This window comes from Akebia trifoliata, chromosome 7, assembly GCF_017979445.1.
Source record: "Akebia trifoliata isolate Shusen 1 chromosome 7, ASM1797944v1, whole genome shotgun sequence".
NCBI lineage: Eukaryota > Viridiplantae > Streptophyta > Magnoliopsida > Ranunculales > Lardizabalaceae > Akebia > Akebia trifoliata.
Genome location: NC_141381.1, coordinates 32,993,304 through 33,006,459, shown reverse-complemented (window position 1 = coordinate 33,006,459; position 13,156 = coordinate 32,993,304). Strand labels below are relative to the sequence as shown.

General features: G+C 33.9%; 1 protein-coding gene across 1 annotated transcript; it reads right to left on the bottom strand.

The window, feature by feature from the left end:
* Window positions 1-233: 233 nt before the first annotated feature.
* Window positions 234-3,490, bottom strand: LOC147399226 (ninja-family protein AFP3-like). The gene is made up of 2 exons (XM_086448704.1): window positions 2,360-3,490; window positions 234-861 (listed from the first exon to the last, which is right to left on the bottom strand). Exons 1-2 carry the CDS (start codon window positions 3,060-3,062, stop codon window positions 437-439), a joined length of 1,128 nt encoding a protein of 375 aa, XP_086304830.1. The 5' UTR covers window positions 3,063-3,490; the 3' UTR covers window positions 234-436.
* Window positions 3,491-13,156: the final 9,666 nt, after the last annotated feature.

Genomic DNA, 13,156 nt, shown 5'->3' with positions numbered 1-13,156 from the left:
ACTCTCTTGGCTTATAGGCCTTATTTGAGAAAATTCAGAACTCGATCTTTAGAAGGTTGATCCCTACCAATGAACCCAATTTGGATGTGCAGAGTCTTTTATAAGATTGGTGAAATTTGTAAAAACCTTCTACAAATTTCGATGCCTACACAATCATAATCAGTTATGATTTTTTTTCAAATTTAATGCTCAATTTTGCCTCTGAATTTCCATGTTCAAGCTCAGGAGTTAAATTAGAGGGAAAACATAACATCTATAAACAGCCTTCATAGGGTACATGTGAAAATCTCTTCTTTGCTCTTCAGAGATTTTTCTTCCTAGGAAAAGAAGAGGCATCATGTACCAATGCAGTATAAAATACCCTTCCATTAAAAATAAAAAAACGTAAAACTACTACTACTTGTTTCCCATTTTTGAGGAGATGACATGGATACCGTCAGGGGAGAAAGCAAGAAGGGTTGACAACTATATGCTTTAAGGGATGTGCCACGTCACCTCCACCAGCATGTTTAACAAACTCAGCAGGGGTAAGAAAATTGCCATGGCACACGCACACTATTCTCACCTCCTCTCCTTTCTTGTACTTGTATAATAACCCCTCTATTCTTCTTCCATTAGGACCATCTCCCTTTGTTGACACACATGGCATCTCTTCCATCACATTCATTCCACTTTCCTTTACTACATCGTTCCCGACGACAACCTTGTGTTTCTTCGATTGATTCTCCAACTCCACTTTGCTAGAGGTACCTGACTTTTCGGTACAAGTTGTTCTAGGAATAATAATGGGCTTCTGTTCACTCTGCTCCGGTAACGATTGGACACTCACTGGGCTTCTTGCTTCGGTGCAATTGCTCGAACCTGTGAAATTAAGATCCTTAAAACTGTCAGAATAGAGAGGTAAGTTTAATTCATTCATCTCTATGCCTTAATTCCAAATATTGGGTGTTGACAACATGAATCGCATTGCATAATCGATCCCACTCTAAAGCTATATCTTCAACTAAGGCACGTGTCTTCAGATTATCTCTTTTACTATCTCAATCTACGTCATTTTCTACATTTTTCGTAGACTTTAACGAGGATAACTCACATTTTGCTTTTGACACTCCTAAGGCTCTAACCATTAATTTGCTCAATAACAATGTTGTCTTTGTTATCCAAGTTCATATCCTCTCACTGATTTTTATTTTTATTTTTATTAGGGTTATTCCCTAATACCCTCAAATCATCTTCTATTTTTTTTTAGAAACAAAAAAGCACATTATAAGGAAATATAAATTGAGATTGAGATTGAGATTTGTGCTTTGGGCTATAGATCTATAGTTCCCGTTGGCGAACGCATAACCGCTTAATGACTTGATCTTGAGGTTACTCCTTGCATGACTAATGCACTTAACTAAAGAGCATAGAAATATTAATATTCGATATATACTTTTTATTTTTGATACTAGTAAATAGGGATGCAACTTATGCGATTGGGCCAGGTTGACAATTAAATTGAGCCCAACCCAAGTCGATTTGGTCAGGTTGGTTCATTCCCCCCATTAATACTGGATAATTTAGTAATGATAAGGTCTTATATACATAGAGATAATTGGCATGTAAAAGAATATAGAATTTTTATTATTTGTCCTAAAAAAGTGTTTCAAAGTTTAGAGACATGAAATTATACATAAAATTTAAAGAAGAACAAGGTGATTAACTATTCGTCTCCTTATTTCTTACAATTTCTAAGAAAATAAGTTATTAAAGTTGCATTATAATCATTGTAAATGTATTTTTTGTGGTACACCTCAAGATCATGATTTAGATCAAAATCACACCATTAAACCCACAAAAGAATAGAAAAGACAAAGAAAATAGAGAACACGAAAGATTTTTACATGATTCGACAAACATGCCGCACCACCCGCGTTTCACGCATCCACCTCAAGATATGTGTTAATGGTACACATGAACAGTTCAGATGGCCATGAATTTTTATCACTCCACAATCATTATATACTATTAATTACATATCTAAGCAATATTTGGGTTCGGATGTCTATTCTTGAACCTAACCCAATATTAGTGGATCATTTTTTCCCTGAACCCAAAGTAACTATGCCCGGACCTGACCCAAGAACGCGTTCAACCCAATGGGTTCGGGTTGATCCTCCCAAATTGCCACCACTCCCTCCTAGTAAATAAAGAAGGAAAAACGCCCAAAATAATTTTTTACCCTTTTAAATTAAAAAAAAAAAAAATTATATATATATATATATATAATTCAATTTTTGGGGGAAATTCCACTATAAAGTATAAACAATCTGTCATCCCACAAATGGCAAAACAAAATTAAAGAAGAATATGATACCTTGAACAGGTTTGCTCTCAAAATCAGAAATTCCAGAAAAGCTACTCCCTTGTGATCCTACTGAACCCTGCGACACTGGTGCTTGGAATCCTCGGGCAGAACCAGTCCAAATGGGCACCCCAAAAGGCAGAGCCATCGAAGAAGATAACCCATTTGTAGCCATATATTGCTGCTGCTTTGGAGCAACAGCAGCAGAGATTCCATCAACCTTTCGTTTTGAATTAATGCCCATTAAACCTTCTTCTTCTGCTCCTCGTTTATCCTCCTCGCTATTTCCCTCCAAAGTAACTCGATCTTTACTCGCTCTGAAGTTCCTCTGTTTCTCAGATCGTTTCCTCTTCGCCTCCATCCGCCTCAGAGACTGCAACTCTTTACGTTTTCTCCACTCTTCTTCAGTCTCTATAGGTAGCGAAGAGCTCTTAATTAAAGCATGATAGACAACAGGGGGTGGAGCTGCTGCATCGTCGTCTCTTAGTATAGTTTTCAGGACTGCAATCGAAGATGATCGAACTAGCTTACTCTGTTTCGGGTCTACCCCAAATCGACCCCCCAAAGAGAGGCCTAGATTTAGCTCGATTTCTTCCGTTTTCTCTGTTAATTGGGTTGGGTGGTGATTTCCCACTGCAAATCTCTTCAATAGATCTCTTGGGTTCGTCGAAACATGTTCCATTTCTCCAATTACAACTTCATTTGCTCCCTCCATCTTTCAAAAAACATATAAAATTACAACCAAAACGCTTCAGTTACTATATGTTCTCCTTGTAAAGTAGCTGTTATGTCTCTGATCGGATTCGAAGAAACCCAGATGCAGGAGTTTCATTTGAAAGAAATATTACAGCATAAAAAAAAAAACAGAGAAGAAAAAACAAGGTGAAAATCCATGAAAAGAGACAGAGAAAGCAGGCTAAGATAGAAAACCAAGAAAAAAAATCCAAGAGAAGTTTGTTTTTCAGATTTTTTTTCCCTCCGAAAAAAATTCTTTGATCGATTTCAACAAAACCAAGAGACTAAATTTCGAATTTTCGCGTTGAATCTCGCTAGAAATTGGCCAAAGAAACAGAGGGCGACATGAAAGGGAGAATATAAAAAAACACAGAAATTTAAAAACAAAAGAAGAGAAACAGAGAAAAACAGGAAGAAAGTTTGATGAGAGAAAGTTTAAGTACCTCTCACAATTTCAGAATTTACGAAAATACCCTCGAATAATACGAGGAAACGCACCAAAAGTAACCACGTGGCATCAAGAGGAGCTTTATAGGGACACGTGGTGTTGTTGGCAGATTTATCTACGACGCCAAACAAGCGTCTCCACCTCTAGGTTTTGGGAGCGGTGTTGTGGAGACACGTGTCATACTAATAATGATTGAAGAAAGAGAAGAAACACGTGTCGACTAGTATCTAATTCGGCTTCGTCAAGCCGCGGTGTCCTTTTCTCTCTCCTCTTAGCTGTTCTCCAGAACTACGGACCGTTACTAGCCGATGTTTGACACGTGGCTAGCAACGTAGCTTCTCTTTTTTTTTTTTTAAGTCGAAATTTGATTCTCTGCGACCTGTATGACCCGTACAGGAATCGTTATTTCAACGAGGTTAAAACTAAAATGCTCTGTTCACTATCGTGCGCCGTAGGTACAATTTAATTAGCTCATGTTTTGCATGGAACAGTTTAGGGGTGTGAACGGGTATCAATTAACCGGAACCGAATTCGAAATCATGGGATCCGTTTTCCTTCTCTTACCAACCCAATTAAATTCGGGTCAAAAATGGAATTGAAATTGTTTGGTCCTATCTAATAAAGCTTAAAATGGTTTGAATTTTATCTAAAATCCGAGTGACTTGAATTTGAATTTAACAGGTTTGATTTCATCAAGTATATTCAAATTAAAATATAATTCGGATATGGTTGATGTCCCTTGACCCAATTCGAATCCAGATCGGATACGATTCTATATCCATATCTGTCAAAATATGATTTTTAATTAAAAAAAAATCTCATATTTTTATTAGAAGAATTTGTAATTAAATTAATTGTTTTATTTTATAAATAAAATGTCAATTATTTGAAGAAAAAAAAAAATTTACAATGATTCAAAATGTTTTATGTCTTGTTTAATTCTTGAGAATTAGAATCGACGGGTACTTGTTGTAATTGACCAAAGAAAAATTTAAGATCAATTGGATAAGGCTATTAGCCCCATCAAATGCAAGATGGTTGGGCAATGTCTATGGATGTAGCCTAAACCACATAGGTGGTCGTTCGATAACTGTCTCTCCACACATTACGTCGGTGCCATACCTTAGAGCTCCTCTTTTTTCCTTCTTCTGATGTCACCCGAATGTTGATGTTAATGCCATACTTGAATGAGTAGAACCCCTTTTCACTATTCATTATTTCTATTTATAGAATTCTTTCTATAAAGATTGAGAAATCACCATCTAACACCTATCCATGCCACCATCCTTCAGTGCACCATTCATTTCCCTTCTCTCGAAAGTGACATGTATCACTCATATTGTAGTAGGTGTCTTGGACTTCAGATCACATTCATTAGTCGCCAGCATGTCATTGTCGTCTTCAACATCCCACATATGTCTCCTTGGTGTCATTGTTTATTTGACAACTCATTATCGGTAGTGTCCTCGTGGTGGTTCATCAGCATTTGATACCTAAAGAAAATAAGTAAGAATCCATTTAATTAATTCTATACAATCTAATTGAAAAAGAAAAATGTTAAATTGACTTCCCACAATACAGTCTTCGACACTACATTGACATGGTGGAGTGCACACAATCATAAACACTTTCCTTGAATATACAATTATTGTACACTTGAAGGCAAAGTTCTCTAAATTTTTCTTCAAAACCTATAGAAAAATAAGAGATTTTTCGAATAAATCATAAAATTAATCGACGAATCCTTGAATAAAAATATATTATTTTCTTATAAAATTTGTTTGATATATAGTTACATTTAGAATTAAATTCAACTAAAATAAAAGCGTGATGGATTTAGACACAAATCCAACCTAACTTATGCATGGGTTGTGAGGGAAGTCATGACCAGACCTGCGAAATGTCTCCCTCCTCTGTAGAGGAGAGGAGAGAGGAGTGAGGAGTGATACCTTTTCTGGTCCCACTTCATCTCTGACGTGACGCGTGCGCTTTAACCTTAACTCTACCAAGTTGCACTTTTATAATATGTACGGCTGAAATAAATACAGCCACGTGTCGTTTATGAGTTAGAAAGTTGCACGTGTCGAAAGCACAAAGGATGTTCACAGCTCAGCACAACATCAACTTGCGATAGCGACGTGCTAATTGCTGACATCAACAGCTGTCGCACGCGACCGTGCTGTCACCAACGTTACCATAGCTCTGTCAGGAATTTGATAGCATATATTGACGTTGGATACCTACGCTCCACTTCAGACCCGAAACCCGATCCAATAACTTCGGATGGATTTCATTTAGGTTCCAATCCAATATTGTTATCAGATTGGTTCTGGATCAATCATATCCCAGTCCAATAAAATTTCAAAATGTACCTAAATTATATTATTTATTTGAGAATTTATTTAGATTTTGTATTTTAAATCAGGTTCGATCCAATCCAAACCCGATTAGGTTGTTATCGGGTGATAGATCCATTGACAGCCCTATTATAGATGGAAAGAGACATGCGTTCCGATTATTTTGGATGTATGTTATAGGTATGTGAAGGGACCTGATCCATTTTTGTCCCAAACCCAATCCATTTTGATATGAAATTTTAAGGGTGAAATACCATTTTGTGAATTGAATTTACGATTCTGACTCATTGTTCATTTTAATTACCAAGATGTGAACGATAATGGACCATTATCGAAGGTTTTAAAGGGATTATTTAGGAGGTTTAAAGTGACTATCTCGCTAAAAATAGTTAAACTTGTGAGATTGTCACTTTAAAACCTTGAATTCATTATTGTTCACGTTTTGATAATTAAAATGAATAATAAGCCAGAATCATAAATTCGTCAAAAGTTAATCACGCTTTCATAAATACATCTACTTCTAGTTATGAATTAAGGATTTAGGCTTCAATAAGTATTAATATGATATTTGATAATCATATCCCAATCATTTGAGCTCTCCTTTGGAAAACATTTTTCAAGCAAATATTTAGAATATTGTCACATCTTAAAGAGTTTGATACGAAGATAACAAAAAAAACATATATAGATCCATGCTGGAGTAACTTAAATTGACATCGAATATGAGAATCAACGTCAATTTTGATGTTACTTCAACATTTTTCATGTATATATGTATATATGTGTGTGTGTGTGTGTGTGTGTGTGTGTGTGTGTGAACACATTTAAAGATAGTCTCTAATAAGTTAAAATAGAATGAATGAATATGATTCTTTTGTCGACCCCAAATCTTTGGAAAATACTATGATGGTAATGATTTTTTATTTATTTTTCAAATAACCATTTTTTCTCAAATTTTTATGACAAGAATTTTCATATTTGACTGTTTCTATACATTAAAAAAGCTCCAACCCAAGGGGGGTTAGTTTATATGGTAAGGAGTAATTGGGTTTGCTCCCCATGTTGTGACTTCGAGTCTCTACATGTCACTTCACATAAATGTGACTACTTAAATGTCGTAACACATGATAGGGTGTTGGATGGTGCGTGTGGTCCCAAGCAGATTAGATTAGTCTCACCAAAGGTGGAGATACTCCCTGAATTTAAAAAAAGAGTGTTGATTTTATAACTCAACCTAATTGGGTGACTAAAAAACTCACCGACAAGGCATGGGTAAAGAATCGTAGATATTTCCCTCGTGATACACAACTGACCTACTACCTGCAGTTATGTATCCCGAACGAAAGAATCTACGATTTTTTGTGCATACCACATTGGTGAGTTTTTGAGTTACACTGTCAGGTTGAGTTACAAAATCATTACTCACAAAAAACAAAAAACAAAAAAAAAAAAAATCCACGTCGATGAATTTTTGAGTCACGCTGTCAAGTTGAGCTACAGAATCATTACTAAAAAAAGAAAAAACCTCCATGAAGAAGAAATGGTCAAGTGTGGACGTTAACAAGGCAGATTATTGAAGATTATTATTGTAAATGTTGGAGGATATTTCATAAAGACCAATGGAAGGACCACAGGTCCAACATTTCAAAAGGATCACTTTTTTTTCTTTGGGGGGGGGGGGGGGGGGGGGGGGGGGGTTCTTAAAGTAAACCTATGGTCATATAGACCTGAAATGAGAAAATCTCAAGTTGCACGATAAATCTTTGACATAGGACATATATTGGTCCTTACTGTAATAATTATAGTTTGCATGATAGCATAGGCTAAGATACGAATGAACTTTAAGGTCACATTCCCATTGATTTGAATGAGTTAGTATCGAACTCCTTAAGATTTTATTCTGTTCTGTCAATGTCCATTAGGGAGGACTACATCTCTTTCTGACACACGGGAAGAATACATCATTTCGGTGCTCAATTGTTCGGACTTTCTTGCCTCTTTTCTTGGTATTGTGAATTGTTAGAAAATTGATTATGATTCTCTTATTTCTCAGGATCAAAAGAGATCTTTCTTTCCTGAGGTTGTAGTTAGTCTGGGTCTGTCTTAATCTTGTTGATCTTTCAAAAGATATTAAAAAAAAAAAAAAAAATCTATATATATATATATATTTTGATTGCTTGAAAAAGATTTGAATTCTTATATATTTTCGATTTTTTTTTTCTTATTTAATAAAAATGATGTAGAATATATTTAATAAAAAATGATGATAATCTAACACTCATTTTGGTGGATTCTTTGTATATTCCTTTCACAGAATCGTAAATCCATTACTTCTGAATATACAAAAATAAATATATATGATTTTATACAATTTTGCAAATGGAACATGCCAAAAAAAAAACTGCATATTATCACGACTCTTTAATCAATCCTTTAAAATTTGAAATTTTGACTTGAATTTAAGATTTTTAGAATAAAATCATTCTAAAGTCATTAGAGGATCAACTTAATGGTTATCATCGTCTAAGTCTTATCCCAAGGATTTTAATGTGAGTCCCTCATGGTTGCTAGTACAATCCAAAAACATTTTCTCCCATTAATTTTTTTTTTTTTTTAAAAGAACTATAATGTAAGAGCAAATAATAACAGGTCTTGAATTTAACTTCTTTTAAATAATCTTCTAATCCTACAACTTTAACACTTTTGTTGACCAAATGGTCAAATTAGTTGCATTGTGATTCATTTTGATAATCGATATTAATCTAAGTTTCTAAACGATCCATGTGTGCTTAGTTAATAAATAATTATTAAATAATTATTTAAACTTCAATCTACAGTTTGACTTTTCAAGGCATACATGGCAAAATCTATAAATATAAGTCAATATTACCCTCTCTTTTGAAAACTCGTCCGAGATCGAGAAGTATTGCCTGAGTTAACTTGGTATCGAGGCTGAACAAGATCAAATTACAAACTTATTTGAGACGTTCATATATTGTGAGATAAACGAGTTGTTTCGGATGAGATTTTACAAAATCTCGTCCGAGACAAACCTAATAGCAATGAATAAATCACAAGACAAACGATATGTATTGGACGAGATTTTCAAAATCTCATCTGAATTAAATAAGTTAAACGTTTTCAACTTTATATTCTTTCACCCAAATCAATTTTTCTTCATCTTCTTAATTAAATAAACAAAAAAAAAAAAAAAAATTGGGGGAAAACTTCATCTTCTTCATCCGATTCAAGATGAAATCGGATGAAGAAGATGAAACATATGTAATAATGAAAATAAAACATTAATAACAATGTAAATATTTAATTTATTTATTTTAATAGATATATTATAATTTTTTTTTTTAATTTTATATTTTTTTGGCTTCATTTTTTTAATAGAAATCATTTCTGAATTTTTTTCAGAATTTTTTAGATTTTTTAAATGATTAAAAATTATTATTTCAATGCCAAACGAGACGAGACGTGAAACCGAGTTTAAAAATCATGTCTAGGATTAAACCCATTATCTAACTACTTTATAATAATTAATTTATGTTTTTTTTTATTTCAAGTTGAATTGGATCTATGACTTCATTCATGCAAGTTGCAGAACATGGATTACAACAACTTGGGAAAAAAAAGTTCAAATCCAAAAGTCCAAATTCCATTATTTTTTATTTTTTAAGGACTACTGATTCATTCATCAAGAAAAGGCCAAGAAAAATTCCATTAAAAATTCAAAAAGATCAAAACAAGGTTATGAAACACCAGTTCCTCCCTAATTCCTTTACAAGTTGTGTTGCTCTGTCTGTCTTATCATGACCATATGAGAAAACCAATTGACATATATTTATTTAATTTTTGATATAAAAAGGGATGTTATTTACCACTCCAATATATGATATTTGTACACCACTCTAAAATGGTTCTTTGGTTAAAAGTATTTTTTGGAAGGAAAAGATTAATACAAAAACAAACAAGGACACACTAAAATAACATCCTCGTGTTATACATCATGTTGGGCTCACAAGATCACAGATCTTTCTATCCAAAAATCAGACACTTTCTTAGATGATCAGAGCATCATGAGCAGGTTTTGGAAAAGAAAAAAAAATCAAGTGTTTTTAGTAAAAGTTGAAAACAAGGGCATTTCAATCATTTTATTGCTAATATCTACTGAAAGATAGAAAGGGAGGGTGTCATAGTTTGAAAAATATATGAGGTTATTTCTAGTTTTCATGAGAATCTTTAAATTTGATGTATATATATAATATAATGGTGTGGTAATAACGCAGCCCTAAAAAAAATTACCACTAGACTTGCAAGTTGTAACCACATGGGTATCATTGTTTTGAAGAAAATCACTCATTTAAAGCCCTTGAAAATTAGTATTCAACCTTATTAAGTTGAAGAAAATAATGGGTTCGAATTACCATAGAATAAAAACAAAAAGATAACTATCAGATGTCATTGTATCAACTATTAACATGCCCATAAGAAGAAAATAGCACATCACAGACATTTTCATGAGAGAGGGAGAGCATAGTTTTAAAACCCGTTTTGACATCTCGTCTCGGATGAGTTTTTCGATACTTTTGAGACGTCTTTGCTCAACCATGAGAAAATGAACCTGTATTTTTAATCTCGTCCCATACATTTGACTCGTCTATCTGTCTCGTTGGTGGACGATACCAAAACAAATCGGACAAGTCGTCTTGATGTTGGACGAGTTTTAAAACCATGAGAGAGAGAGAGAGATGCATTACAAGCTCCTCAATTACTTGTGATCTGGGCTTGTATGGGTCCCATAGACTAATGATTCAAGAACATGGTTTCATCAAAGTGTTGCATTAATGGGTTCATTCAACTTGATCTAAGAATATAAAGAGCAAGATAGATTTAGGTCAAAATTCTTAAGATGTCCAAAAATGTCAAATGGGATTGGAGTTGGGAACCATTTATTAAAATAAGACCAAAAGAACGTAAAGGACCTGACATGTTGCATCCACTTGAGATGAAAGCTAACTCAGATTTTCTTTTTAAAGAGTTACTATTGGCACCCCAATTTTTACTATCGACAAAATTTCGAGTTTGATAAATTGTTCATTTTAATTCCTAAAGCATGCATTCGTCGTTTTTATAACCTACAACCTCGTGAGTTCGTCACTTTTAATACCTATGAATTCGTAAATAAACAAGCGAATTCATTGATTGTTAAAGCGACGAATTCACTCGAAATACAAGTTTTGAGAATTAAAATGAACAATACACCAAAATCAGAATTTGGGAATAAGTTGCACACCTATGGAGAATTTGTCACACTCTAATTAAACATTAATACTCCCTATTCAAATATTACAAAGATTTGGCTCAAATTATTATCTCAACATTACAAAATATAATAAAATTCATTCAAACAATTTTAGTAGTTTATAATTATGATTAAGCTCATATAAAATTCTATTCTAAACCCAACAAATAGAAATCCAGCTAAAAAAAAAGGAGAGAGAGAAAGAGAGATTCTATTGGCACCCAACTTTTACTTATTCTCAATCAATCATTTATTGTCTTTATTTGTAATTGGGGTGTAATAAATAAAGGTTAGAGGGTCAATAGCAGCTCTAAAAACAAGGGCTTATCATTCAAATACCCTTATAAAAAGTTGAAGAGAATCCAAACTTATTTAAAGCCCTTGGTTGAAGAAATTAGTCGCAGTCTTGATTATAGAGTATAAAACAAACAAAAAGAGAGCCATCAATGTACCATAACCATCACAGGAAAACAACAATCTTAGATATTTTCATGAACAACACACACACAGTCCCATTTACTGAATTATTTATTTCCAACATGACATGAGAAGAGATCTTACAGACCAAAAAAAAATCAAGGCTACAAACCAAAAATTACTCTAATAGCCCATCCACTCATCAATCTAGACCATTAATTCTATAAACAATGGGTCCTACAGCATAATCGCACCAATGGGGCAATCCTAACATCATCCAATCATGATGTAAATTTTTACTGAGATGCTTTTAATGGATCCAAGATCATACATTGGGCTCATCAAGTAGCTTAGATTGAATTATGGGTAGCCTACATAAACAGTCCCTATGGTACCCCCACACCAATCAGTAATGGTGATTTTATTTTACTTTTTAATTTTCAAAAGAGTCATGCTGGAGTGGCCTCATGCTTTCACCTCACGTCGCACAACCTGACCTGAAAGTGTATGGGAACCATAGATTTTCCATACATGCATCTATGGTTTTCATACACTTACACGTCAAGTGTGCGATGTGAGGTTGAATCTTAAGGTCTCGACAGCATTATTCTTTTCAAAGAAAAAAACAAAAAATAAATGAAGTAATCAAAATCAAGACCGTCCAAAAGTATGACTTTGGAATGACCTGTCCAATTTATAGGCCCCACCCTTCCCTTGGACATGCGTGAGGAACAAACTAGTCTCTATCAATGTACTTCCCTCAATAAAATGGAATGCCAGTCCAGGTTCACTTTCTGTCAACCTTGTCTCTAAACCTCTTACTAAACATTGAGGAAGAAATTCTTGATCCAATAAGAGAAGAGAACTACTGCTCTCCAAATATTTATGATTGAACTATAAACTGTAACACCCCCCACATTTTGAGAAGAGAAAGTGGAATCTCCAAAAGGTCGTGATTGGCCACAAGTTGACTATTTGATTTCTTGCTCTTAACCTGGAGAAGGGAAATTCTCTTTATTTATTCAACATCATCATCATCACATTGTCCCAATCTCTGGGGTCCACAACATGAATCTTATTTTGTCCTTTAAGTCTATTAAGAATCATACATACATGCATCTTACCACAACATATTGATTTATCTCTTTATATATTATAATCATCCATGTCATTTTTTTTATTCCTCTTACCATTTTAAAGTTGAGTCATGATAACCGTACATGATGACACGTGGCAAAGGCACATAACCATACATCTTTTTCTTTGGGATACACAAGAAAAAAGATCTACGATTCCATGCCCTTATCGCATAAGCCGTGTATGTTTCAACTCTTTAAAGTTCTCTCGACTTGCACCAAAATGATCTTTATTAATTTTATATATACTCAAACTCAGACGATTTTTCTTTATTTTATCTACTATTGGAATTATTCCTAATTTTTTTTTCCAATATATTAATTTCTTCAGGCACTCATCTATCCCAACATCCACATCTTTGTCATGGATCTCCTATGAACATGTTTCTCGACGGCACAACATCC

What these genes read in the sequence shown, in the direction of transcription:
- LOC147399226 (XM_086448704.1), bottom strand. Translation starts at nt 3,062, where the DNA reads ATGGAGGGAGCAAATGAAGTTGTAATTGGAGAAATGGAACATGTTTCG. An exon ending in TGAGAGCAAACCTGTTCAAG is followed by an intron (nt 862 to 2,359) that starts GTATCATATTCT and finishes TTAATTTCACAG; the next exon opens with GTTCGAGCAATTGCACCGAA.